The 27,923-nt window shown below is 42.3% G+C and overlaps 1 protein-coding gene across 6 annotated transcripts in view; it reads left to right on the forward strand.

The window, feature by feature from the left end:
* Window positions 1-27,923, forward strand: part of Atp8a1 (ATPase phospholipid transporting 8A1) — a 209,148-nt gene that overhangs the window by 83,406 nt on the left and 97,819 nt on the right. For all 6 annotated transcript variants that reach the window (XM_075943172.1, XM_075943171.1, XM_075943169.1 and 3 more), the window contains 7 exons: window positions 3,826-3,898; window positions 5,467-5,572; window positions 6,940-7,022; window positions 8,746-8,795; window positions 13,039-13,108; window positions 20,065-20,149; window positions 21,692-21,831. In XM_075943172.1, the coding sequence (XP_075799287.1) occupies window positions 3,826-3,898; window positions 5,467-5,572; window positions 6,940-7,022; window positions 8,746-8,795; window positions 13,039-13,108; window positions 20,065-20,149; window positions 21,692-21,831 (607 nt within the window). The remainder of the gene's footprint in view (window positions 1-3,825; window positions 3,899-5,466; window positions 5,573-6,939; window positions 7,023-8,745; window positions 8,796-13,038; window positions 13,109-20,064; window positions 20,150-21,691; window positions 21,832-27,923) is intronic.

Here is a 27,923-nt window from a genome sequence, read left to right on the forward strand (position 1 = left end):
TCTCCTTTCAAAGCCTGTTCTTCTTGGGAAGGTTTCTGGACAGGAAAAAGTTGGGAGGGAGCAAAGGCTTGAAGGAGGGACCTGCCACCTAGTGGTGCAAGATCTAAAACACACTCTTGACTGGAGGGAAGTCCAACAAAAACAAGCCACTCTGAAGAATGCCAGTAGAAAATGGAGGGATGGAAAGGCAGAAAACTGAGGGGCAGAGCCTCGTGATTTGACAAAGAGTGATTGAGAATGAGTAGGGGCTGCCCAAGATCAGAGTGTGTGAGGTTCTGTGAAGGCTTGCTGCTTAGGAGGAAGAGCTACGGAACTTGTGATTTGAGGCCACACTATAGCATTCCCTAGCGAGGTTCCTTGCATGGGAGAAACAAAAGTACCCACCCAAGGGCCTCATAAGTCTTGGATCCAGTCCTTACCCCATCCCAAAATCTAGGAGCAGCAGAAATTAGACATTAAGCAAGGTCTAAGAGTAACTGGCCAGCCCAGACGTGTTCCCAGAGGGGCATCTAGGGAACAATCTGTCTTTTAACCTTTGGCTAGAGAAGCCTTGTCAAACAACCCTTTCTGGGGAAAGCTGATGAATCTGAAGCATGTGAGGAGTGTAGAGATAGAATTGAAAAGACCGTAGGTCCCTTTGGGTCTGGCCTGAATTAAAAAATGCTCTTGTCCCCGTACACACACCAATATAGAGCCTCCTTAACAGTAGCCCTGCAATTGGATGGATACAAAAGTAGATGTGTCATGTGATGGCCAGCAAGCTATCTCTTCATCCACACTCAGTTGCATTAAATCAAGAAAAGAGATCTCTAGAACCTCTGTCTCCCATAAATTGTACTAATGTTCAGATTCTTTATTGTTTCTTAGTCAGAACAGGGCTTGATGACCCCTTTTTCACAACCCGTATTGTGAATAGGCTTCAAACAAGTTAAAGGTGCACATAAAACACAACCTGCATCCTGTCTGTCTGAAATCTGCCTGGAGAATTCTAGTTTTTTTCATGTGAAAATATTTAGATGTGTGCTGAAAGTTGTATGTTTTTATCTCTAAGCCAGAGATAGTGATGCACACCGACCTAGCCCTTGTAAGATTGAAGCAGAAGAATTGCCAGGAATTCAAGGCCAGCACAGGATACAGCACCAGGACAGCCAGAGCCATCAAGACACTATCTCAAAGGGGGGGGGGGAGTAAAACAAACTGTAGGCATAGACCATCAACCCCCAGGATAAAAATTTCCTTTGTGAGTAAGAGAGGTTTTGGGTTTTGTGTGTGTATCTGTCTCATCAAGGGTGTTGAACACAATTTAAACACAAACCTGCATACTCGGGACTTCTGTAGTGTTTATCTGAAGTTTGTCTTGCTTGCTTCTGGACAGTAAAGCTGGCCATTGCCTTCTAGTGGTCTGTCCAGATGTCCTGTTCACTAACCTGCTCCCTGCTCTCATTGAAATAGTGACTTTCGTAAGACAGGGAAAAGCGGTCCTTATAGTCACCCCGCTGCTTGTGTCTTTGCTCATGTGCATGAGTTGTCTGTGTCCATAGGGTGTGCAGTTTGGTCTTGTGTAGTGTATGTAGATTTTTCAAGTGGCTATTATCTGAGACTTGTTCACACTCTGCAGGGAACTGTCCCTTCCATACAGTATTCTGTCTTGTGGACACACCACAAGTCCCTTAAACAGTACTCTGGTTACCTCTGCTGTTGTCATTGAAGCTCTTAAAGAACCAGAAGGGAAAACTATTTCCTTCTTATCAAAAGAATGTAGCCTCCTTCTGGGTGGAGACCAGCCCTGGTCCCCCAGGATTAACCCAGGTGAATCAGTCACCTTCAATCCTGCTGAGGAAATGGGAGGGGTGATTGTTCTTTTAAGGAGACTTCTCACTTTTTCTTCCCCTTATTCAGGGGAAGTCAAGCTGCAGTTGTGAAGTCAGCATAACTTTCTTTTACCTCTCCTTCTCTCCTCTCCCTCCCCCCACTCCTCCCCCTCTGCCAACTTCTCCTCTCTCTCTCTCTCTCTCTCTCTCTCTCTCTCTCTCTCTCTCTCTGTGTGTGTGTGTGTGTGTGTGTGTCTTTCTCTCTGTCTCTCCCTTCCTCCCTCCCTCCTTCCCTGCCAAACATGGGCAGGATATACTTTCCCAGGTACTCTGGTCTTTCTTATTCTTTTTTTTTCTTTTTCCTTTTCTTTCTTTTTTTTTTTTGTTTTTGTTTTGTTTTTGGTGGTGGTGCTGCTGATGATAGATAGGGATTTTTTTTTGTTTATTTGCTGTGGCTGTTCCTCCAACTCACAGTGGCTTACGAACTAAGGCCTACTTTCTTCCCCTTCTCCATCTTATTCTTCCAGGGATCTAAACAGATGTACACCTTGCTTCTCTAGGTTTTTTTTCTTTTAGACACTAATAAAATTGTCCTCAAGGTTTCTTCTGAGCCTAGTCCTAAGTTCTTTTATTAATAAGGCTAAGAACCCAGAGGAAAGACCCTGTAGAATCAGTTCTTGCCTTACACCTGAGAGTCCTAGGGGCCAAACTCCAGTCGCCAGGTTTGCCGTCAACTGCCTTTTCCCACTGAGCCATCTCATCAGTCCCAACAGTAAAACTATACTTTTTAAATGAGAATGTTTATAGAAATGTGTTCGCTCTTCTATCTTCCCACTGACAAATCATTTGAAAGCCATTAGATCCCGTACTTAATACTCAACCAATAAAACCAATGATAATTTTCAGAATTCTTAACTACAACTTGCTAGCAAAGATATTTTTTAAATATTTTATTTATTTGTTATGTATATGGTGTTCTGTTTCTATATAGGCCAGAAGAGGGCGCCAGATCTCATTACAGATGGTGTGAGCCACCATGTGGTTGCTGGGAATTGAACTTAGGACCTCTAGAAGAATAGCTAGTGTTCTTAACCACTGAGCCATCCCTCCAGCCCTAGCAAAGATATCTTATATAACTTGTATAATTCACCAGCCAAGTGCTGATACTTAAATAAAAGAAGCTGGGTAGTGTTGCAAGCACTCATGAGATTTACTTCATCAGCTCAGGGAGGCGTACTGGTTCCATTTATTCAGCTTTCTTCAGTGACCTCTCCCTTTCTCACTGAGGTTTAGGATGTCAGAGGACGTCTTGGTGCTTCACACATTAGCGCTGTCAAAACTCCGTAACTCAAGCTTAAATTATGATTAAAATCTTCTAGACTGTGATTACTTATTTCATGGAGATGTTGGTTTTTCCTCAGTCAATTCTGAAACTTTTATACAGAAAAGAAAATGTTCACATTTACATTTTCAAGGTGCATTCAAAGATACTTTGAAGTATTTTGCCATGCCTACTTACATGCTCCTGGTTTTGGGTTTGAGTTTCTTAAATGCAGGTTCATGAGTTAATAATAGATTAAAAGTTAATGCAGATCCTATTTGTTTCAAGTAAAGTACATAATTCATTTGTTAATGTAAAGAACCAGCCACAACACAAATCCCATATACATTCGTGATTAGTTTCCTTTCTGAATAGCTTAATATGATATACTCAGAAATAATCTTTTACATATTTATAAAGGTTGTCAAACTATGTAAATATTTTATTGTTCACATTTTTATATTTCATACAATCATTTGTATTGTTACTACATATAAAGGGTTTTCAGTTGGCCAAAGTAAAATCATATTTTAGTAACCTCATTAATACTTAGAATATTTTTTAAAAGCATGATAGTCATGAAATCAATTATTTGAATTCATTGAAGATAATCATTCATCATTAGTTAGAAGTAAATGGATAGGCCTGTCTGTATAAGCGATCCAACTTTGTTTTATTTTTTTTCCCCTTTAGGCAGAACTCGCAGTTTGGAGATGAAAAGACATTTAATGACTCCTCACTGCTGGAGAATCTCCAGAATAACCACGTAAGTGTCGTCAGAACGTGATCTGTTCCCCCGTAGATGAGCACTTGCGTCTTTCTCAGCTGCCCTCCATCTTTCTGTTTGTTGTTTTTACTTGCATGATCTTTTTTTAGATTTCTTTTACTTTATGTGTACCAGTGTTCTAAATGTCTCCTGTGTCCAGATGCTTGTGTCTTTCCAAAGATTTGAAGTTTCCCGCTGTGATTTTATTGAGCCTATTTTATACGACCCCTAAATAGGAAGGGGAGATAGAATATAGTTAGAGTAAACAGAATTCAAATATTATTAAAGCTAGAGGAAAATCAGAAAGTCTACAGAGGACGGAGTGGGGAGAAAAACGAAAGTCAGGAAGAGCGGGCTGTAGGTATGAGAATAGAAACAGTAGAGTGGTGCAGAAGCGGGGTCTAACCTGCTTGAGCAATACAGCATATGGAGATGCCAGTGGGATTCTTTACAAAGAAAATAAAAACAGCAAAAATGAAAGTAAACTAAAACACAAGTACTGTATCATCAATCCTAATCTCTTCTTGCTTATACTGTTAGAAAATGCCTTTCTTCTCCCTCAGCTGCCGTAGTTTTAACTATTGGTAAAAACACCTGCCTATCTTAGTACCAACTTACGACACAGCCTTAGTACTGACTTATGACATCATAGCCTTAGTACCAACTTACAACATCATAGCCTTAGTACCGACTTACGACACAGCCTTAGTACTGACTTATGACATCATAGCCTTAGTACCGACTTATGACATCATAGCCTTAGTACCAACTTACAAATTCATAGCCTTAGTACCAACTTACGACACAGCCTTAGTACTGACTTAAGACATCATAGCCTTAGTACTGACTTATGATGACATCATAGCCTTAGTACTGACTTATGACACAGCTTTAGTATTGACGTATTGACTTATGACACAGCCTTAGTATTGACTTATGACATCATAGCCTTAGTACTGACTTCTAACACAGCCTTAGTACCGACTTATGCCTTAGTACTGATTTATGACACAGCTTTAGTATTGACTTATGACATCATAGCCTTAGTACTGACTTCTAACACAGCCTTAGTACCGACTTATGCCTTAGTACTGACTTATGACATGAATGGATGATATATGGTTGATAGATACATAGATACAAATTTATAGATATATAGATATATTGGAGAAAGGGAAGGTGGCATTACAGAAAAATACACACATAATCACCCCCACTCAAAGGTTAGATGTCTGAAATTTAACTCTGACTAGAAATTACAAACAAATAAGTGAATATTTTAGAATATGTCTTCTGCCCACTAAGGACCAAATTCATCATCTTTTTCTCTCATTTCTGTTTAAGAACACAAAATCATGTTAAATAAATGTTTACAGAATGAATGAGGAAGTACAAGAACAAATAAATTGAGCTCTAACTAGGTTTTCTTCATAATAGCTATTGGCTGTAATCCCACACCCCCAATGCTATCCAGCTGTACTGTTAATAAATGGCCGTGAAGTAACATTACTGCCATTAGTGTCAAATGTTTCAATGAAAGGGATAAATTATGTGTTTACTCCTCACAGCCGACCGCACCTATCATTTGTGAATTTCTCACAATGATGGCAGTCTGCCACACAGCTGTACCAGAGAGAGAAGGCGAGAAGATCTTTTACCAGGCAGCATCTCCAGGTACAGAAGAAGCAACAATGGAGTATTTTTCTGTAGACAGTTGTTCTGAAATTTGGCATTATAGAACTTAAATTTTCAATTTAATTTATAAATGGAACATAACCAAATTATGATTTTAGATTTAAAACAATTGGATCCTAATTAGAAACTTGGCTTTCAGGGTTAAGTGTGTGTGTGTGTGTGTGTGTGTGTGTGTGTGTGTGTGTGTGTGTGTGTGAAAATATGTTGTTTTGTGTATGTGATTTTTCTCAAATTAATTATATGGAAAATTGAGTTATAAAGTGTACACAAAGGAATAAAATATTTGTATACATGTAATTGTTCCCCCTTATAAGTAACAATAAACTCTTGCGTGATGGGTTTTACACATAGTCAGATGGGAGATTTGTTTGCCTAAAGAAAGCTGCTATGCATGGTTTTAGAACATAATTCTGCCCTCTCTTTAGGGACTGGAGGGCACCTTTTCTGTGTTCACTTAGATGAGGAGAGCTTCTTGCACTTCAGGGGCATTCTATAAAATATTTACTGGTCATTAAGCTATTTAGGCTTGATTCTAGACTTATTTCCAAGATAAAATTAGATAAATAATCCAAACTTTAAGGGAAATGATACACTTTGTATTTAAAACCATATTCTTAATTAGTGGTTATGTCTTGAACAATTCATCAAATTTCTTAACCAGAGTAAGAAATTTTGTTGTTTCACATAGAGTATATGTGTGTATGTATATTGTATATGAGTGTATGTATGTGTGTGCACATATGTGTATATGTGTGCACATGTGTGTGTTCACTGTGTGTATGTATGTATGTGTGCATGTGTGTGTATGCACGTGTGGATATGTGTGTGCATACACATGTATGTGTGGATGGATGGATGTGTGTGTGGATTGTGTGTGTGCATATGTGTGTGTGGATTGTGTGTGTGCATATGTGTGTCTGTGTGTGTGTGTGTGTGTCTTATCACTGTCCCCAGTGACAAAGCTTGGTGACACGGTGAGGAAAGCAGCTGACATAAACTAAGCCTCTGTTCCCTTTAAGTGATTCAGATCTCAGGCTTTGGAATTAACACTCAACCATTTGGGGGGAATGGATAAATCTTTAAAAGACTTCCTGCCACGGATTTGGAGAAAGGTGTCCTCAAGCGTATGCTGACTAAGGTTCAAGCTGTCACTTTCGGGTGTGGGTCACGAACGGTTGTTCCCATTCCTCTGGCATCATCTTATACACAGAAAGGAATGGGTTTCAGAGCACAATGAAAGGAATTTTTAACTGAGCAGAAAACTGCATTTGTGCCAGTTTCTTTCCCTTACATTTGCATATATCATCTGTCTCTGTCCTGTTTCTGTCACCTGTTCCCTGACACAGATGAGGGAGCACTGGTCAGAGCTGCCAAGCAGCTGAATTTTGTCTTCACTGGAAGAACTCCTGACTCGGTCATCATAGATTCAGTAAGTCACCTGTGTCTTAAGGGTGCTTTAGAACCTGCACAGCGCATTCTTGTAGCTTCAGAGATAAAGGCAGTGTGGAACAGACCACAGTGGAACCCAAGCTACCTCTCCAGGGGGCACCACTGTCCACTCTTTCATTCGGTTCTTTCAACACTTAGCAAAATTGTGGCTGATAATACGCTTGATAGACAATGTTGATTCTTCCAAACTAGACCTATCTACTGATTTTCTGCCCTACTGAAAGGAGATTTATCTGCCTTGAGTCATCTTTCCATTTATTTCTTCTCATGATTCCAGGCATTATTAAATGTTTGGTTACGTGAGTATGCAGAAGCCTGGGTATAGTGCATAGGCCTGTTATCACAGTGCACGGGAGGTAGGAGACAGGAGGATCTGGAGTTCAGAGCCAGCATGGGCTACATAGCGAGTTTGAAGCCAGCCTGGGCTACATGAGCCTGGGCTACGCTGTCTCAAAATAGCCAACAACAAGAAGGTCATTCTTCAGGATCTGCTTTTACATGGGAAGTTTTAAACAGATTTATCACAGCAGGTGATATCCGGGTGGCTACAAGCAGACCATGGTTAGTCATCAAGGAAATGCAAAACCATAGTGGAACACTACTGAGCACCCACTGGGAAGACTGAAATTAAAATCATTGATGGAAACAAATGTTAGTGAATTTCTGAAGAGTTTCTAATAAAGGAAAGCTGCCTCAATGCAGCAGCTATACTCAGTTCTCAGCTACTCAGGAGAAAGGGAAGGTCGTGTCCACCATAGGAGGTCTAATGGAGTGCTCATGGTGGCTGTCTTCACTGCTACGCCAAACTGGAAGCAAATAAATGCATATGAGCAGGAGAGGATGAACAGGTTGAGATCCGTCTGACAATCGAAACAATGAAAAAGGCGAACTCTTGATTCTTGAGTAGTCTGAATAAATCACGAAAACTCTATATTGAGGAGGGAAGAATGCCAGGCACGAAGGAAAGCCTCCTTTATGAGCCCATCTGTCTGCAGCTGGAAACTGTGCAGACGTGATTTATAATGATAGAATCTTGAACAGCCATTGCCTTGGAGCGGGGAGAAGATTGATTGGAAATGCAATGAGAGAATTCATTATGGGTCAGATGTTCTGCATCCTCAACAGGGCGGTGTTTGCACAGGCAGTACCTTTATCAAACTGTACAGTTTGCATTGAAGATCTCTGTGGTTTATTTAATGTAAATGATAGCTCATTTTAAAAATTATTATTAGTGTTTTTATTACACCTGTACATATATTCATAACTAAGCATCTTTGCACTTGGTATCTTTTCATTAAACTCTTTCCTAACTCAAATTTTTTTCTTAAAATTGGTTTTCCATCATTTCCTAAGGATAAATTTTTGACATTTTTAATTGTATCCTTTTCCTTCTCTGACTCTGTGGGTCCTTGCCTGCCTAGCTAGTAAGCTCTGTACGGCCACAGCAGATAATCTTGTCTGTTGGGAGTCTTTCGCAGTCTCCACTCAACAGAGTTCTCCCGCCTGCCTCTGTGACCCTCGGAATGCTTCTGAGCCCTCTCCTGTCTTCCACTATTCACTAACCTGAAAGTTTAATAAACTCTCTCCTGTAATTGAGAAGGAGGAAGGGAAATTGTGTTTGTGTTGACATTTTACAATAAAAATTTGTAACAAGTGATTATTTCCAAGAAACCTAAAGTATTTTCATTTCTTTTATTCTGCAGCTGGGGCAGGAAGAAAGATATGAATTGCTCAATGTCCTAGAGTTCACCAGGTAAAGACACCTGCTCTAGAATTTGTGTGGGGGGAATACATTTTCATTCATTTTTTGTTTTTCCTATATATAGCTGGAATGTATGCTTTACTCTTATTTATGGGTTTAAGCAGAATATTAAGATCTTCCATGTGGTTTAGGTGTCCTGTCTGTAGACAAGTCATGCACAGTTTTCTTCGGGACATGGGACTGTGTGGCTTATGCTGGCTGTTCAAAGGGTCTTTCTGAGAGGCAATTGCCTGAATCCCAGCTGCAGGACAAGACTAAAGCCCTGTGGCTGGCATGTTAGCTAGCCTTCCGATATAATATCGAGTGTCTGAAACAGTCACCTCCTGAAGATGAGTTTATTTTGACACGTTTTGGAGACTGCACTCCATGACCAATAGCCTAGCTATGCTGGGCCTATAGTGAGGTAACACATGAGTCAGGAACATGGGGAGAAGTAAACCTACTCACCTCATGGCTCCACTACCATGGAGTCTTCAGAGATGGCCTTAGTGCTCATGAGATACTTACAAATCTCAAAAGAACAAGAAAGTAGGCATGGTTTCACAGATGCCCCTCAAAGCCTACCCCCATTGGCCCAAAGACCTCTTACTTTTTAGAGGTTCCCACCTCCTAATAGCACCTCTTTGGGATCAGTCCTCCAATACATGGGGCCTTTGGGGGTATATTTCAGTTCTAAACTCTAGCATCTAAAGACCTAAAATCATAGATACACTAAGAGGCAGCAAGATTTATGTGGAATGAAATTGTTAAGATTCAAGAAGCCTCTGTATTCATTTTATGTTCCTTATGTCCACTTGTCTCTGTGAAATAGGAATTACCATCTAATAGGAAGGAACAGAAAGCAAAGTGAGTGTCTCACTCACTCCTTTCTTAAAAAGAAATAATGTTGGCAGTGTTCATCACTGTGACAAGATCCTGCCAGAAACAACATAAAGAAACTAAACTTAATGTTAGCTCATGTTTTAAAGGGATACAGTCCATCATGGCGGGGAGAGCAAGGTGCCTGGAGCTCCATGGATAATGGCAAGAGCTTGTGACATGTCTCATTAAATCCCCATGAATCCAGGGACAGAGAGATCAGAGCACCAAGCCATAACCCTGAAGACATCTCCTCCAGTAACACCGTTCAGCCCAGTAGGCCTCATCTCCTTAAATTCTTAGCACTTCCTAAATTAGCTCTCCAACAAAAGACCAAGTATCAAATATAGGGGCTTATGGAGATGTCTTTGCACTCCAGCTAGAGCAAAGGTCTTCAGCTATACCACCCTACTCAGACTTATATTGGGCCTTGTTGCCTAGCCACCCTATGTTCACGGGACAAATGGGTCTTACTACAGGATCTCTAAAGACTGTATGTCCTCTCAAAGGACACTTCAGAAACAAAAGCCCAGGAAAGAACAATGCTTTGTTTGAGAAAAGACAGGTCCACCTGTTTTTCTGAGCTTTCTCCTACATAAGCAAATTTACACAGTGCCTGGGAGAGACAGTTCCTTTTGTATGCTAACTTTGGTGACCACATGACCAAATAACAGGGTCTTCTGAGACAATAAACACTATCCTTGTGCTATATTTTCCAAACTGTTCAAAGGAGGAAGCTAAGTTAATTACCTAGGATAGAATATTCCCACATACATCATTCATCTCTGTCTTCATGATAAAGTGTCTTTTCCAACCCTGTTTATGTTAAAGGTAATATAAACAGCATATAAATTAGCATATAGATGTGGTTTTTGAACACTCTATGCTGATGAAAAGTGCCGTGGAGAAAAATAAATCAAAAGTGAGGACTTTCCGGTCTTTGATTCTGTAGTGAGGGTGGGCCTCAGCCTGGAAAGGGGAACGATTGTGATGCTGTCATCTCCGTGAGTGCACTAGCAGTTTGGATCAGGATAACGGTGGTGAGATTGAAGAAAAGTTGATGGGCTTTTTACACCTATTTTAGGGAGATCAGTGGAACTTGGCTATAGATTGGATGGGGGGGGCAGGAACAAAGAGAAGAAAGGGAAGGGTGAGGATCCTAGTTCAAACAGCTAGGTATATAGAAATTCCTTTTACATGGATGACAGAGATAGGAATAGGAACCGATGTGGTAGATGAGAAGTTTGGAAACTCTATGCTTTAGATGTCTGGGAGACATACAGATGAAAGTGTTCCATAGGGAATTAGCTATAAAACCAGAAAATAAAACCAAAACTGTGGTTGAAGTACCCGTTCAGTAGTCCCTGTCTCCAAATGATACCAAAAGTTTATAAGTCAATAGGACCTTCTGAAGATAAAATAGAGATTAAGGAGGAAGTGGAAGGCTGATGAACGAGCTACTTATTACAAATAATTCTAACTATTAAGGATTGATTGCAAACTAAGAACTAGCCAAATATTGTGGCACAGACCTATAATCCTCACTAATTTGGAGACAGAAACAAGAAGATTCCCTGGGATGCAGACAAGTTTAAGGTCATCTCAGGCCCCTTTCTCAGAACTTGCCTTGAAATGAGAAATGGACTGTGTGGTATACTTCAGTGGTAGAGTGCTTAGCTAGCATGGGCAGCTATTGCAAGAGGGGATTAAATAAAATCAAGTTTTTATTGTTAAAGATAACAGAGGAGAAAAGCAGAATGATAAATAGCCCAGAGCCGAGAGAAATCTTAACAAGAATAATCACCTGTTCAGAGGCAGCTGCCAGTGTAGGTAAGGGGAAGTTTGGAAAAGATCTGTTGAGTATTCGTTGGAATGGTGGGAAGATGGGCGTGGAGGGGACATGGGTGGAGCCTGAATATAGGGCATAGTTCACCCAGAGTTGAGTTACAGAGTTGAAAGGACCTGTGACTCACAGGGGAGGATGCCTGCTGGGTGAGGTATAAGGGAGACACTAGAACATGTTTGTGGATCAACATGATCCACATAGAAGGGGAAGGGGGGCAGATTCACAGGAGAGCTGCGTGGTTTCAGAGTGAAGCCGCTGAGAAGGTGAGGTGAGCGATTTAGCCATCCTGTGGAAGGAACGGCTCTGATCAAAACAGAACTGCTTCTACCTGGTGTCAAGTAAATCCGAGGGAGGAGGGAACAACCTTAGCCAGCTTTGGAGGCTGAAAAACGTGAGGGATTGAGGGTGAGCCCCTGAAATTCAAGAGTCTGGAGCAAGAAGGAAGCGTGGAAGGACTTGGAGAGTCAAGAATGTGTGCTGAGGCCTCGCAGGGGTGAGGGAGCCAACAGAGGGAAGAAATGTACAGGTGGTCATTGTGGAGCACCTCTGCTTTGTACATCCCGTAGTATTCCCCTCGGACTCGGTGACTTTTCTCTGCAATGGCCATCTTACTTTGATGGATCTCAGAAGAGGTTTCCCAGTCGCGATTAGAGATCTTGCCAGGGGAAGTAACTTGATGATTCTGGGACCATTAAATCAGCACTGAAGTAAGAATGTCATGGGCCAAGAAGGGCTGAGTTAATGTGTAGGCGAAACCAGTTTGCATATTCGTACAGTGTTTCTACCCTGGCTGAGGCCTCACTTCCTCATGGTCAGCCATACTCTAAAAATATCTAATGGAAAACTCTAGAAGCAAACAATTTCTAAGTTTCAAATACCTTTTACTAAGATATATTATTATAATTTTTCTTTTAGTCACTATTATTAGCTGCTTACTCTAACAAATTGAACCATGTCATAGGTATATATGTACAGGAAAAAATGCATTCTTGGGTTGACACTATCCCCAGTCTTTGGCATCTTCTGGGGGTCTTGGACTGTACCCCTCTCAGTAAAGGGCCTGCTACAATCATTTAAACAACAATGAATGTTTATATTGCTTCTTACAAGTACTAGCATTTGCCTTTATCTGTGATTATATAGTTAAAAATATTGTTTTTGTTTTTAACTTTTAAAGTGTAGCCTATAACCATCTATTAAGATACTAGCTCAAATAATTTTCGAATATTAACATATTAAACATGTTGCTACTCTGATGGGTATTAACTCTTAGAGGTGTCTGGGGAACTGTTTGACTTATTCCTTTAAGACAGAAGATGGTACTCCAGTGATGTCAAAAAATCTAATGTGACTCTCTGAGGCCACCAGCTGTGCACTCGGGAGATAATTTGTATATACGAAAGATTATGGCTCATAATGTGGTCAGGTTAATTTTGTCACCTTGAGCATTAAAATCTGCGAAGCCCAACAAGAACCTGTCTATGCAGATCTGCGGTATGATGACCCATTATGGAAATCTCTTTATTTCAGTGCTAGGAAGAGAATGTCGGTGGTGGTTCGCACTCCCTCCGGGAAGCTACGGCTTTACTGCAAAGGCGCTGTGAGTCTTTTGTTTTTTTTTTTCCTTTCACAGTTTTGATTTACGGTGGTTTATAATGTACGTGTTAGGCATCCTGCTATGGAAATGTAACACAGATGTTTAACGTGAAACTGATGACATCCACGTTTGTTGGTGTTTTATAGTAACAGCCTTCAGCCTCTTCTGGTGAAATGGTGAATTCCTTCTGGATAAATTTGGTGCTTTGAAAAAGTCTGGCATAGGTTACTTTTGTAATTCAATTTTTAATACATGATATTTGAGGTTTGTGTTATATTAGCTCTGTTAGTGGATGACTAAATACAGAAAATATTTTTAAATTGTATTAGAATCTAATGATACACTCCGATTTTAATCTACTTGCCTAAAGAGCGTAGAAATGAGGAGAGGGTTGGCTCACAATTATTGCTGCAATTTCTCATTTGGTATTGCTTGCTTGTCTTGCTTTAGACATTATAGGACTGCTGATTGTTGGCTGGCTTCAGCATGTGAGTAGGTTATAGTGGCAGAAATAGTATTGCCTATTCCCACTGAATTTTCCAATGAAAAGCATGTTTACAGTGGTGGGAAGCATGAGAACCCTACCAACCAGGCCGTTCTTTGCTGGGATTCATCAGGACTTTCCTCTTGAGGTGCCCTTTGCCTGGTGAGACTTCACACATTTCAGCTTGGAATTTTACAGTTTTAAGGGACTCAATAAGTGTGCTCAGTTCCATGGAAACTGGGAAACTAAAGTTAAGAAAGCCAAACCTCTTGTTTAAATTCCTGTTGAGAACCTTAAATGCCTTGGCTTTAAAGTCTCGAAACACAATTTTTGAATGCCGCTGGTTTTAGGACACTTTGGTAGAATTATTTCATGATGTCTTCTGAATTTGGATATGTAGGGTTTTTTTCTTTTTTTGGTTCTTGTGTTCCCATTGATTAAGATGCTGAACATGTGTTCGTCATGAGTGTTTTATCTTCAGACTTTGAACTTGACTTTAGAGATGTGACGACAGGACCTAAGCCATGTGAGGAGCTTAAGTCTAGCCAGGGAAGTCCATGCAGAGATGGTTAGGATGTGGTGCTGAGTCACATGGTACAGATTGTCCGTGTTCCTATGGCAACATGCACAGTAAGAGAGTGAAAGGAAACTAAGACCGCCAGGGCACTGGTCGACGTCCATCTGGTTTGCAACACCCAAATCACACCTTCGCTTTACAATCTTGGGCATTCTACCTCTAAACATTTACTGGAGGGAACTAAACTATTGGACAGAAAATAAAAACATGGATTTTTTTTTTTAGCCACAGAGATTGCACATATTAACATCGCGTTGTATCATTTTCCCTCCCGAACAGAGATAAATCGTAAAACAGCAAGAACTGTTTGACAATGGTAGTTTGTAAATTGACATGGACTAGCTGAACATGGGCCAGGCAGATGGGTTTGTATGGATTGGCTTTGGGTGAGGGGTTGTGTTGGTTTTGCCCCCATACCTGTGCTCAAGAGCAGGTATTTTCTTCTTGATCATTTCCTTGTTATTGGGGGGAGATGATTTGAGGGCTGCGAACAGATGCAGACAGAGGTTCCGGTTAAACCTTATCATCTCTTCCAGGCAAGAGCCGCTAGGGATGGCTGGAGACAGGCACAGAGAAGACTGGGAAGGAAGATTTAAGGCTTAGTAATTGATATTCGCAGGTGCTGAAGGAAAGGATTATCAGGGATCATTTGGGGATTTCTACTTGGCTTGCCAAGTGTACTAACACTGCTTTACCATGATAGAGAGCTGGGAATTATACACAGGGCTATCAGGTGCCGAAGCCGGGATTTCCCAGGAAAAGAAATTGGAGTAAGAGAATCTGGAAAAATGAGCCAGCTGTTAAGAGTTCTTGCTTACCTTCCAGAGAACATGAGTCTAGTTCCTAGCACCCACACAGCTCCAGGGGAGCCAGATTCTCTTCCAGCCTCCAGGGCACCCACAGCAATGATCTACATTCACATAGACACCCTGAAGAAAAGACCAAGTCTTCTTTGCTCCACATTCCTTGGTTGCAGGTAGTTCATTATCTATGGGTGGAGCCTGTGGTAGCTGGAATGAAAGGACCCACATAGGTTTACGAGGTGTAACCTTGCTAGAGTAGGCATGACCTTGCTGGAGTAGGCAGGATCTTGTTGGAGGAAGTGTATCACTGGGAGTGGGCTTCGAGGTTTCAGAAGCTCAACTTATTCCCGGTGGCTCACTCTTCCTTCCTGCTTGCTGAAGATCCAGATGTAGAACCCTCAGCCCCTCTCAGTACCATGTCTGCCTGCATGCTGCCGTGCTTCCTGCTGTGACGATAATGTACCAAAACTCTGAACCATAAGGAGCCCCAGTTAAATGTTTTATTTTATAGGAGTTGCTGTGGTCATGATGTCTCTTCACAGCAATAGAAACCCTGGCTAACGGCCCCTGAGACTTCAGCCTTCAGTGTTTAGCTTCCCTTTCATTTCTGGAAGACAGTCTCACAATAGACTTTCTGATCTTTCTAAGCCTCTCGACCGTGATATTCCCAGAGCCTTAGGTGCAGGTGTTCTGTTATAGATGTATCTCCTATGACCGGCTGGGCTCCCACAATTGGCTGATCTCTGCTTTGGGACCAGTTGGATCAGTTGTGGTTTCTCTGTTTGCTACAAGGCAAAGTTCCTTTAGTGGGAAGTGAGAGCCACACTTAACTGTTGGGCTAAGGGTGAGTTTTAAAATGGAGTTAAGAACTGTGGCAGGAGGAGGTTCTCCTCCAAGATCCATAACATCACTAGTGCCAGGTCGTTGGCTAGGCTTCTAGTACCAGGCATGATTTCCCTCCCATGGAGCTGGCCTTAAGTCCAATTAGGGAGCTCAGGTGCAAGCCAGCTTCCCTACTCTGAGGCCAAGCCCAAAGTGCTGAGCTTTCTAATCATGCAAAGGGGCTGCAGAAACACTCATGCCAACCCCTACTAAGACTATAAAACCATGAGTTTGGCATACGTACAAGAAAATACAGAGCCAGGGATGTGTGTGGAAATCTCACACCAGAGGAGCCAGGGCACCATAACCAGAGAAACGTGGATTCGCTCCAGATTAGACCATCTGTGTAGACGCTCTGCCTCAGGGTGTTGGAAGCTCGGCATGATAAATAAAAAAGTTACAGCTATTTGTATTCAAAAGACATGGGGAAGGGGATCTGGTAGATGTGCAAGGTGAGTCAGAAATCTTAAGCGGTCTTTAAAATCATAAAGTAAATTCTGAATTAGGCACAATTGAGGGGAGACTGAGGTTAGCAAATTAGAAGACAGTACTGAAAATTCCCTGCAGCATACAGTAGAAAGAAGCAGGGATTGGGCTGGCATCTGATTTATAGTTCCTGGTTTTTAAGAGTTTTTGTAAGGAAGATACCTTGCTTTCTTAATTTTTAAATTAAAAATGGAAGCATTTACAGTTTGCATCTGCGATCATAGCCAGTTAGAGAAAAAGGACCATTTACTCATCTAAATCATTAGTTTATTCAAGAAGTTTACTCTAAACCACAGGAAGACTTGAGAAACTTGACTAACATACTTGATCTTACAGGAACCTTAAGGAGACTGAAGATATCAAAGTAGGTATCTCTTAAAATTCTCTGCTGTATCCAAAATAGATCATCTCTAAAATCAGCTGCTTTTAAGCAGTTCTTTCTCACATCAGAGGCAAAGTTTAGCTAATTCTGAATGGAGCCTATCACAGAAAATATTTGTGCATATTCAAATGTGAGCATGTCATGGGCTGGTGAAATGGGTGAGTATTTAAATAAAGGTTCTGACCTAAAACTTGCCAACGTGAGTTTAATCCCTGGGGCCTGCGTGGTAGAAGAACAGAACCCAGCCCTGTAATTTGTTCTTTGGTCACCACACACACAGCTTGGCATCATTTTCCTATCCCTTTCCCTCCCTCCAATCCCTCCCGTAACACTGTTCCTTGCTCTTTTGAATCCATGGCTTCTTTTTCATTCATTGCTATTACATGCATATGTATATATGCATATATATTCCTGCTCGGTCTGTTTCATGTTACTTGAATGCACTTAGTCACTGTTCTATTGCTGTGAAGAGATACCATGACCAAGGAAACTCTTAGAAAGCCTTTAGCCTTGGGGCTTGCTGACAGTCGCAGAGATCTAATCCATTATCATCCTAGTGGGGACCATGGTGGCAGGCAATGGAGCAGCGGCTGACAGCTGTATCTTGATCTGTAGGTCGAACAGGAGAGTGGGCCTCTTGTGGGCTTTTGAGACCTCAAAGCCCATCCCCAGTGACACACTTTGTCCAACAAGGCCACACCTCCTAATCCTTCTAATCCTTTCAAACAGTTCCACTTTCTGGTGACTAAACATTCAAACATATAGGCCTTTGGGGGATATTCTTAGTCACTACAGTATGTTTTTAGGGCTGGCCGTTTGGTACTGGATAGCCAAATGGTGTGATCTTCCCTGGGGAAGACTATTTCTCCCATCATTAGCATTCCTTAGACCTCAACCCTACACAGAGAGTTTATTCTTTTTTAAAATATATTTTGGTTGGGGCTGGGGAAATACAAGCATGAGGACCTAAGTTTGATCATGAAAACCCATATAAAAATAAAAAATAAATAGTGTGAACTTGTAATTCTAGGAGAAGTAGAGATGGAGGATCTTTGGGCTTTGTTAAACAGCCAGTGTAGCCAACAGGCAAACTCCACAACCCAGTGAGAGACCCCATCTCACAAAAATAAGGTGACTAGCTCCTGAAGAACGATACTGGAGGCTGACCAGTGGCCTCCACATGCGTATGAATACACACATGCATACATGCACATGCGCAAAAATATGTCCATAAACAGAGCTGAATTTGAACTTTAGTCTTAAATACAGTAGGAGCCAGAGGTGGTGTCCCATGTCTTTAATCCCAGTGCTTGGGAGGTAGAAACAGGAAAATCAGAGGTCAGGGTTGTTCTCAGCTACATAATAAATTCAAAGCCTGCCTGAACTACGTGAAACCCTGTCTCCAAAAAGCAAAAAGATAAAAAGCAAGAAGAAAACAGTTTTTTGAGTAAATGATCACCAAAAAGGAATGATTAACCGCTGGTTTAAGTTTCCCCAAAGCCTCGGACCCATCCATAGTAATAATAATTTGGCTGTGCCGTGCCATCTACAACAATAGTCCGGTCACTGTGGTTTTCCAACTTTTCCTTACTGAGGGCCAGGGTACAAGATAACCAAGTTCCCTGAGGAGCTTTCATAACTTCTAAGTCTGAACCGATGGCATACACCTCTTCTAGTGTCTAGGGAGGAATTTTTTTTCACTCCTAAAAGCATGGCATACTTAAGTATTTAGTTCTTTACTTGCAAGTACGGCCAACCACTGTGACTGTTTGGAAACATGTATGTGCTGCAGAAGGCCACATCCCCTCCCTTGCTTTTCTCAATACCACAAAGAATGTGGTCAATGAATCGCTTCTTCTGAGCGCCAGTGTGTTCAGACATACTGTGGAATTCAACCTCCCTCCTCTTTCACTTACCACTTCTGTCTTTCAAGTTTTTAAAAGGTTTTCTTCCTCTGAAAATGGCCCCTGTTAGCCTTGTGGAAAAATAAGAACTCCAAAGTGACTCCTTTCCCTCCCAGGAAAGAGCCATGATCGCAAACTGTCATTTCCTTCTCTGTTTTCCTTCCCATCCACTACTGGAAAATGAAAAGAAATTCATAACTGGAGCTTGGGCCATTCCATCTGTTCTGAGGTCACTTGGCTGTGTTTCTCTCAAGGGCTCTAAATCATACTCCATTAGTCAGTTTCCAGATCTCGGCCCGAGCCTGGAAACCCCACGGTGGGTACTACCACCAAGAGAGTAATTGCAGGTAAATGATTTATTTTTTCCTGGTCTAATAAAAAGTCATGAAGGCTGAATACTGACGTTCTTTAAGACATTAAACCAAAGCCAGCGAATAACTGAAGGAACAATAGGCAATTTATAAAGGAGAAAAGAGCAGAGGGAAGTAAATGGCGCATAAAGCCAAAGCCAACGGGACTTTCGAATGGTTCGGAGGAGGGGTGAGCGGGATCAAAACACACTGTGTGGCAATTTCAAAGAAATAATACTGCTTTTTAATTCGGGAGTTTTAATTTACAAATTAAGTCAACCAAATTTTAAAGCTAGATACAGACACAGAGATGTCAGCCGTTTGAAGCAGCTCCAGGATTGAAGGTCCTCATGTGTCCCCACTGAACGTCTCAGGACATTTGGTAGCCTCTTACTGTGCCTCCTCGAGTATGTCCCTCTGTGAGGACAGACCCAGAAAGGTGCTCTTGTCCCTGGAAGGGTCTATAGTTGGGTTTTATGTACACACATAGCCATTGAGGCTCCAGCTCATGGGGGAGCTGCATACGACAGATTTCTTTGTCGGGCAAACACACCCAATATTATTCCCTGAGCCTAGACCATTTTCTGCTAAATACGATTCGCGAAACTCTACAGACCCTCCAGGGATAGCCCTCTCAGCCACTTAGTGGCTCCACTTCTCAGGCGCTAAGGCTGCAAATGAAGGCCACCAGGCCCAGTTCCTTCTCTGGGTTTCCAACCAGTTCTAGATGAGTTACAATTCTTACTGTGTCGTAAACATTATGTGGAAAACGTTATCGTACTGTTTATGGAACTATCCCGAGAAAATGTGTGTGCATGTTCTCTGCAGACCCAACCTTACAGGCCAGATTACATTTTCTGCCTGTGATTGATTGAATCCACGGATGCAAACCCACAGGTCCAGCTGTATTCCTTCCTGCCTTTGGGAATCATTGTTACTCAAAGGCAAAAAAAAAAAAAAAAAAAATCTGTGCTTAAAAGAAAACACCGGGAGTTTTTGTACAGATTCGCAACTAATAACATTGCTGACCTCAGTCTTATTACATTCCAGGATACTTAATTAATCCACCGCACCTTCTGCTTATTTTCCAGGACACAGTCATTTATGAACGGCTTGCAGAGACTTCAAAGTACAAAGAAATCACCCTAAAACATTTAGAACAGTTTGCTACGGAAGGTGAGCGTTCTATGAATAGAACTTGATTGAAACACGAAGAAATCATGGACTTTTGATATCTTGCAGGGTCATTGGCGGTTTCACTTCCAGATTTCTTAGATGAATTATTAGTTATTGGTGATAGCTTAGATATTCCTATGCACTATTCCCACAAGTTTTTTTCTCAAGGAGAAAAAAAAACTAAAATACCAAGACACTTTGGCCCCCATTTGATCTAGTAAAGCCTTTAAATCTGTATTACTTTTTAGAATGAATACCACTTAAATTGCTTTACCTTGTATCTCATGGAATTAGTTAAGAAAAATTAAATAACTGAGCTTCCATAATCTGGATAATAAAAAGAAATAAATACCTATATTATTATGTAAACTTCTAATCTGATTTTTTTATTATTTTTATTGAACCCCACCCAGTGTCTGTGTGAGACCCAAGAGTCTATGGCAAATAAAATCTGCCCCGTAACTGTCCTCCTGAAATAGATGAAGATGTATGAGGCCAGCAATACAGGGTCTAAACAATTGTTCTGGATACAAAAAATGGAAGAGGGCCGTCCGGTTTTCTGGTCCATTAATCGGAGAATGTGTATTATCGTATTACCGCGCTTGATGGCGGCATTCACTGAGTGTGTAAATCATCAACCTTCGTTTTCACTCCTGTTTCAGCTAGCCCGACCCCTGCTCAAGTCCTTGCTTCTTCATAATCAGGTCTTTGAAAAGATAAGAATATTTTCTAAAAACATTAGACCAAATTAAGTAAGTAAATAATCCGTTTCAGAATAGCAGGGCATAATGTTCTCCAAGTTCCGAAGAATGCAAGAACTCAGAAACCTCCACATCCCCCACCTGGGTATGCCAGGTTTAAGCCTCATAGTTTCCGGTCACACAGGTTTTAGTTGGAGGTCTGGACTCCGCCACACTGGTAGCAGTATTACCAGGCTCTGGTTCCCCTGTTTGAATTGTCTTGGCCCCCATCACGACCCAATTCTTTCTGCTGAAAGAGACTTCTTTTCCCTTTGCTGCCCCCAAGGAAGTCTCCAGCCACGTTCCCAAAAGAGGAAAAGAAAAACTGCTCGAAATACAGCCTGAAGGTTTAAGTTCCACCGAGTGACCCGGTGGTCAGGAATGCTGCTCCTCTCTCGGGAGGTAGAGCTGTCCTGCAGACAGTGAAGGGGTGTAGGGGAAAGGGAGGTAAAATGGATACCCTGGCCAATGAATGCAGAGAACCCCCTATGTCCCAGGAAGTGAATGGCACAAAGTATGGGGAGACAGTTGAAGAGCGTGAACCACCTTCTGGGTTTGGGACTTCATCTGGGTGGACCCTAGATGTGGAGGAAGGGTTAAAGGGGCTTGGAATTGAAGCAAGGTACAAAATTTAAAAGCCGAAAGTGCATTCTAAGCATTTGATATTAAGGTTTGTATCATAAAGTCACATGTCAACAATTTGATTTGGAAGACTACTCAAAATTGGATTTTGTTAAGTATTGGAAACGTCAGACGTGTGACTCGGTCTTCTGTGGTGTGCTGGGCATGCTGCCTCTTGCAGGGCTGAGGACGCTGTGTTTTGCTGTGGCTGAGATTTCTGAGAGTGACTTCGAGGAGTGGCGGGCTGTCTACCAGCGAGCATCCACATCGGTGCAGAACAGGCTGCTGAAGCTGGAGGAGAGCTACGAGCTGATTGAGAAGGTGCGGGGCGTTGTCACCTACAGAAAGGGCATTTCCACAGGTGTCCAGTCTTTCCTTGCCAGGGAACCAGTAGAATCAGAAGAGGCTATGTAGTAGGTGGCTGGTGGTTGTCTAGGGTTTGCTGAGTTCATTTCCTGTCATGGGCCAGGAAAGACAGAAGGCAAACCTCCAGAGAAAGGTAAAGAAGCAGCTTTATCCCTTTGGGGTGGGAAGGGGCTAAGATGGAGTTCTCTCGATGGATGCTGGCTTGGGTATGCTATGGGGCCCCTGGGCCCTTTCTTTCTCCTTATTAGCCCTTCGTGTCGCCAAGTTCTCCTCACAGTGCTTTCTGGGAATGAGAAGTCACAATCCCAGGGAGCCTGTTTTTACTTTATTATCTACCTGCGTCTTTCTAAGCCCCATTCAGGTATTCACAAGACTTCACTGTTGGTCCTCAAGATCAGCAACCAGTAAATCTTAACATGGTCCAAAATCTTGCTGAAGGGCCCAAGGACTGGGTATTGTTATATATAGATCTTCACTGTCCCCAGTTTTGTGTCATGATTTGGCTACTCTAGCAACTCTTGACCAGTGTATGTCACTGCTTCTGTATCACTAAAGACTTGGGACATGTGCCCCCACAGACACATATACAGAGACATACATACAGGCACATATACATGAGAACATACGTGCACATGGACACACACACACAGAGATCTACACATACAAGCACAGACACAACACGTACATTTATTATTGATATGTTTGTGTAATATGAAATGATGCAGCTCTGAGGATTTGTAGAGAACCCGGTGCCTTCTCCTGCACTGGAGCTGCATTGGGCTGCACCCGCTGTGTCCTTCGCCATTTCTGTCAAATACCTTGATTTTATGCTTAAAGAAATCAAGTCTGTTCGGGCTGACGGTGGTAGATAGCCTGATACGGCAGCAAGAACTCCTGTGTCCTGAATGAACGACAGCAAGCTTTCTGTGTAGTCCTTACTGTGCGCTAGTGGTGTAGGAGCACTTTCATCTGCTAACATGCTTAATCCTCTTGAGGAGCTAATTGTCCCTACTTACAGATGAAGAAATCTAGGTGACAGAGGGACTAAGACCCTGAACCAAGGTCACAGAGTTCAGGAGAGGATTAGCCAGAGCCCTGTGCTCTGATGTGTTCAAGGGCCCTCGCTCTAGCTTGACCTTGCCACTTAGTCACTGCCCAGTTACCTGATTCCCTCAGTGTCTCCCCTCACCCTCCCAGGGTGCAGCATGGGATCAAGGGAGCCTCTGAGGTGCAGTCCACCCGGTCATGCCTGCAGGTGGATGAGGCTGATGTTTTTTCCTCTCTGCCGTGAAACTGGGTACTTCCTGGTTTGGAAGGCAACTAGCACCAAGACCTCCCAGGATTTGTTCCCCTTCGCTCACACCCACCCCACTCCACTCCCCACAACCCTTCCCTTTATGTAACACTAGGGAACATCTTGTTCTAGCTGCAGTGGTTTTCTCTGACATATAAAACTCAAGATAGTCTTCTGTTTCCAAAATACACTGCAATTACCTTAGGGTTAGTATCTGGTTTATTACATAAGTTAAGGAATATTATATGCCCCTTTATGCTTATTATTTATTATTTAAGGGGAAGACACCTAGAGACACACACCTATGATAAAAAAAAATCCACTTTTAACTGGAATATACATTCAATATTTGTCCAGCAGATGGCGATCGTGAGTTATATTAAAATTTAAGTTTCCTGGGAACTTGTTCCCTCCCACACACACTTGGATAGTATACAAATACAGAAACCTCCTTAAGACTGCCTTTTAAAAGAATGGGGGGAAAAAGCAATTTAAAGCTAACTGAGTTTTAGCATTTGTAATAAGCCGCATGTTGAGAAATCTAAGATGCAGACGTGTGGGGAGACTGGGTCCCGTCCTCAGCCAGCCTGCGGGTTTTATGTGCTTTCCTACTCCTAACATGGGGTTCTCCTTCAGGCTCTCATTTAACTAACATTCACTGAAGGATCAAGGCAGCTAGACCACAGGGTGGCTAAGCGAATGAGGACAGCTCCCTGAGGCCTCTAGACACCACCGTGCTCTGCACAGATTCCCTAGGTGAGGAACTTGGAGGAAGGACCACTCTCTCTGTCTAAAGGAAGCTTCTGAAATGGCTCTCCAAAGATAGTTTTGCCAGATACAGGACAACAGTAGTCTTTGGGGGCTAGGCAAAGTTGGGGAAAAATAACACAGGGGTCCAGGTGCCTGAGTTCTTTTTTCTGGAAAGTGTCAGCCAGTCCCATTCTCTTGAGGACTGCAGGATTTCCACGCGTGTGAGACTGAGCAAGATGGTTCTGCTGTGTGCCGGAATGTCCCCTCTCTGTTAAAACCAGCTGGATTCACACTCAGAAGCTGTGGTTACTGCCCCCCTTGCAAACAGCCTAGTGGGACCCTTTGAACAGAGAGGCCACCAGTTCCTTAGGTGTTTATTTCATCCGCCGTAGCTTCTTTGGCTGAGACACACTGATTGTGCACTCTGGTCCTTTGTGTTTGGAATCCATTAGCATGTAGACGGTGGTATTGGACTGAGAGTCGAAGGCAGTTCATTTCTAAACTGTGAGAGTGGTTTTTGCTTTTCTCTTTCTTTTTAGAGCAGAGTTCGTTTTCCAAACAAAACACTGGCTCAATCCTAAGGTATGCAATTGATGATAGCTATGCTGCTCCAGTTAGCCTGAGGGCAGGGAGAAGCCCCTACTGTTCTCCCCTCTGCCTCCACCTTGCTCATGGTGGTCCGCAAGGGGCTTCCCAGGACTCTGGGCTCCACTGGGTACAGTCTGAAAACCGTATCATGTTACATCTGTGCGCGGCTGTTTTAGAAACGTGCTTTATAAAGGGTCAGATCATCGGTGTCATGCAAGATACTTCTGAGCATGTTTAAATTAGTGATGCAAGATGCCATGGACACAGTAATCGTGTTACATTGAAAACATTCTAAATTGGAAAGATTTGTAGAGCTTCTCCTAAAGAACTATAGTTTTCATGTATGGTGGACCAAGTGACATTTTTACAGCGTCATTAAAGCTGCAGTTATAAACTCTGTGAAGTCTCATATCCCTCCAGTATTTGTCCAAACTAGTAACTTGGTTTTTAAAACTCAATTAAAGCCTTTTTCCTTCGGGGGGTTATAACTCCTGCATAAGCTTAAAAATATGTGGCTAGGTGTGGTAGCATTGCCTTAATCCCACCACTCAGGAGGCAGAGGCAGGGGGAGCACTGTGAGTTTGGGGCCAGCCTGGTCTACATAGACAGCTCACGCCAGCTGGGGCTACAGAGTGAGACTCTTTTTCAAAAAGATGGTGGATGGATGGACAGATGGATACATGGATAGATGGATGAGTGGGTGAGTTGGTGGATGGATGGATGGATGGATGGATGGGTGGATGGATGGATGGGTGGATGGGTGGATGGATGAGTGGATGGATTAGTGGATGGATGGATGGATGGATGGATGGATGGATGGATGGATGGATTAATGGATGGATCGATGGATGAGTGGATGGATCGATGGATCGATGGATGAGTGGATGGATGGATGGATGAGTGGATGGATGGATGGATGGATGGATATTAAGTCGATACAAATAGGCCACATCCAAGAGAATACTGACACTTATCCTTTGCTGTGACCCTGTTACATTTCTTCCGGAGCATCTATATCTTAGAATGCACTAGATTTACCCTCCAGGACCACACCACACTACACGGAACAGAACATAGGAGGCTCAAATATGTTCCCAGACACTGCCCTCTCTGTTGACAGTTATTGTTACAGAAGATTTGGGATTTTAGTATCTATCTGTAAAATTTATTCATGATTGTTCAAAGACAGTGTTGTTTGGGTGCCAGCATTTGCATTCCTCTTCAGAATAATCATTCTAATACTGTGGTTTCTTTCAAGACCTGCTTACTGGTACCTTGTTACTGAATACAAGACAAAAGGTGACAGTATAGGGAAGGCCAAGTTCCTCAACAATTGGAAGTTGAGAGGGTTGAGATGTGGGGGGCTGGAGTCCTGGCAGCCCCCCCCCGCTCTGCTCTTGACCCACTTTGTGGACTGCAGCACCTCCTCTTCTCTCTTCGTCACCGCCTGAGAGAATTTACAGTTGTCTCATTCTGCAGACGCCAAGCTTGACCTCTTTTGTTTTCCTTTGGAGGACAGGCCCTATATTCAGACTCAGCGTGCCACTTATGAAACCGCTTCAGGTGTGCGCTCAATGGTGTAAAATCAGATTGCTTTAAAACAAACTTAAGCTTCGATCCAATTTATTTATATGTGCTCAGGAAGAATTATAAGTAACAATAACGAGAAGGTTTTGTAGTTGATTGGTGATTGTCTCTATGAAGTTTCTTGCCTTCTTAATGTAATCTGTCTCTTTCATTTTATTCTACTATTTCTAAGACACATAAATTACTTTTACCTTAACCTCATATGATGCTGCTATATTATATATGTGTGTGTGTTCTTTAAAATTAACAGAACACAGTATTTCCCTGGTAATAAAAGTTTTATCTTTTTATTTCAAGTCGTGACTTGGGGAATGTATGCTTCAAAGTGAACATTTGAGCCAGGGGATCCTTCATTATGAGCTGGGGAGTGAAATCAGAATGCTGTAGTTTGGGCAGCATCTTGCCCTGCCTTGTCTTTTGTGATTAATGTAGATCATGCAGTAGACTGAAGCTTCACGCTGGCGGTGGCCATAATTACCATACTCATCACCCGTCCCCAGTGCTTGACTATACCTGGCCTGTGTTAATCACTCAGTAAATATTTGATGAAGAAATGAATTATTCAATTAAGTAAATTATGCAGAAACTAGCGCCTACTAAGTGCTTTCCTAATGAAAACCTGCCCCCTAGTTATAATTTCACGTGTGCTCTCCAAGCACTGGTGACCTGGGCAGCAGTGGTGCCACCACTAAGGATCAGTAGAGGAGTGTGTTAGGAAAGGAGCAGGGAACTTTTGTCATTCTTTCTTTAGAAATATAGGCTCGTTCGTTTTTTTGGGGGGGGGTGGTTTTTTTGTTTTTTGTTTTTTTTGATTTTTCCATGTTACTTATATAGAGACATAAGGAGAAGATGGTTAAAGACACTCAGCGGCAAATACTTGGTCTCTGATATGTGATGGACTCTGAAGCGTTGCAATGGGAGTGGATTAAAAACCTCTGCTTCCCGTGTAGTAACTGGAGAGGAAGAGCACACTGAGAGAGAGAGAGAGAGAGAGAGAGAGAGAGAGAGAGAGAGAGAGAGAGAGAGAGAGAGAGAGAGAGAGAGAGAATGTAATTCTAAACAAGGTTTAGAGCCCAGGCACGGAGACAAGGTATTATGATGGAATATCAAAGTCATGATCTTTTATTGATATTGTTTTCCTTATTGCCTTTATTTTCTCCCGAAAAATGTAGTTGATATTTTGAGGATATTTATAGATTGCCTTAATGTGGTACAATGTAGACCAACCGTGACATTCATGTGACTGATTCCAACAGCCTTGTGCCCTTGGCAGCGTGTAGCCAGAAGTGCCTTCGAGAATTCCTAGAGAAACAGCGAACTTAATAGAAAACAGGAGTTTTTCTTGAGCGCTGCCGGCTGCCAGGTTCACAGAGACTTTTGAATTACAATGGAATGCCTCTCCAGATAAAACTACCACGTCTATTCTTGGTGGCTGCAAACGCCACTTTCATTTGCCCTAACAGCTAGATGAAAGTTTATGTGATGTCCTAGTGACCATGGGATTTAGAATTCCAGTAGTTTCCTGTTTTACTATTTGCTTGAGAACATTTGCAGCTTGGCAGCCCATCTGCCTGTCAACCCTGCCCTTTTCTAACAGTTACTAAGCTTCAAATCTTCTACTCTTTGCCTGATTTTTCCCCCCTCAGGGTCAGGGATCGAACTCCCAGCGTTTTCACACGTGCCAGTCAGGCTACAGCACCCCTAACCCCAACTCCGTGATACCCTGAGTTGTCTAGAGCTCCCTAGAGTGGATGTACAAGATGATTGTCCATTAGGATGGTCAGGAAAATGTTGGAACTTCTGACTACATTCATCTCATCTTTTTTAT

This window comes from Microtus pennsylvanicus, chromosome 12, assembly GCF_037038515.1.
Source record: "Microtus pennsylvanicus isolate mMicPen1 chromosome 12, mMicPen1.hap1, whole genome shotgun sequence".
Taxonomy (NCBI): Eukaryota; Metazoa; Chordata; class Mammalia; order Rodentia; family Cricetidae; genus Microtus; species Microtus pennsylvanicus.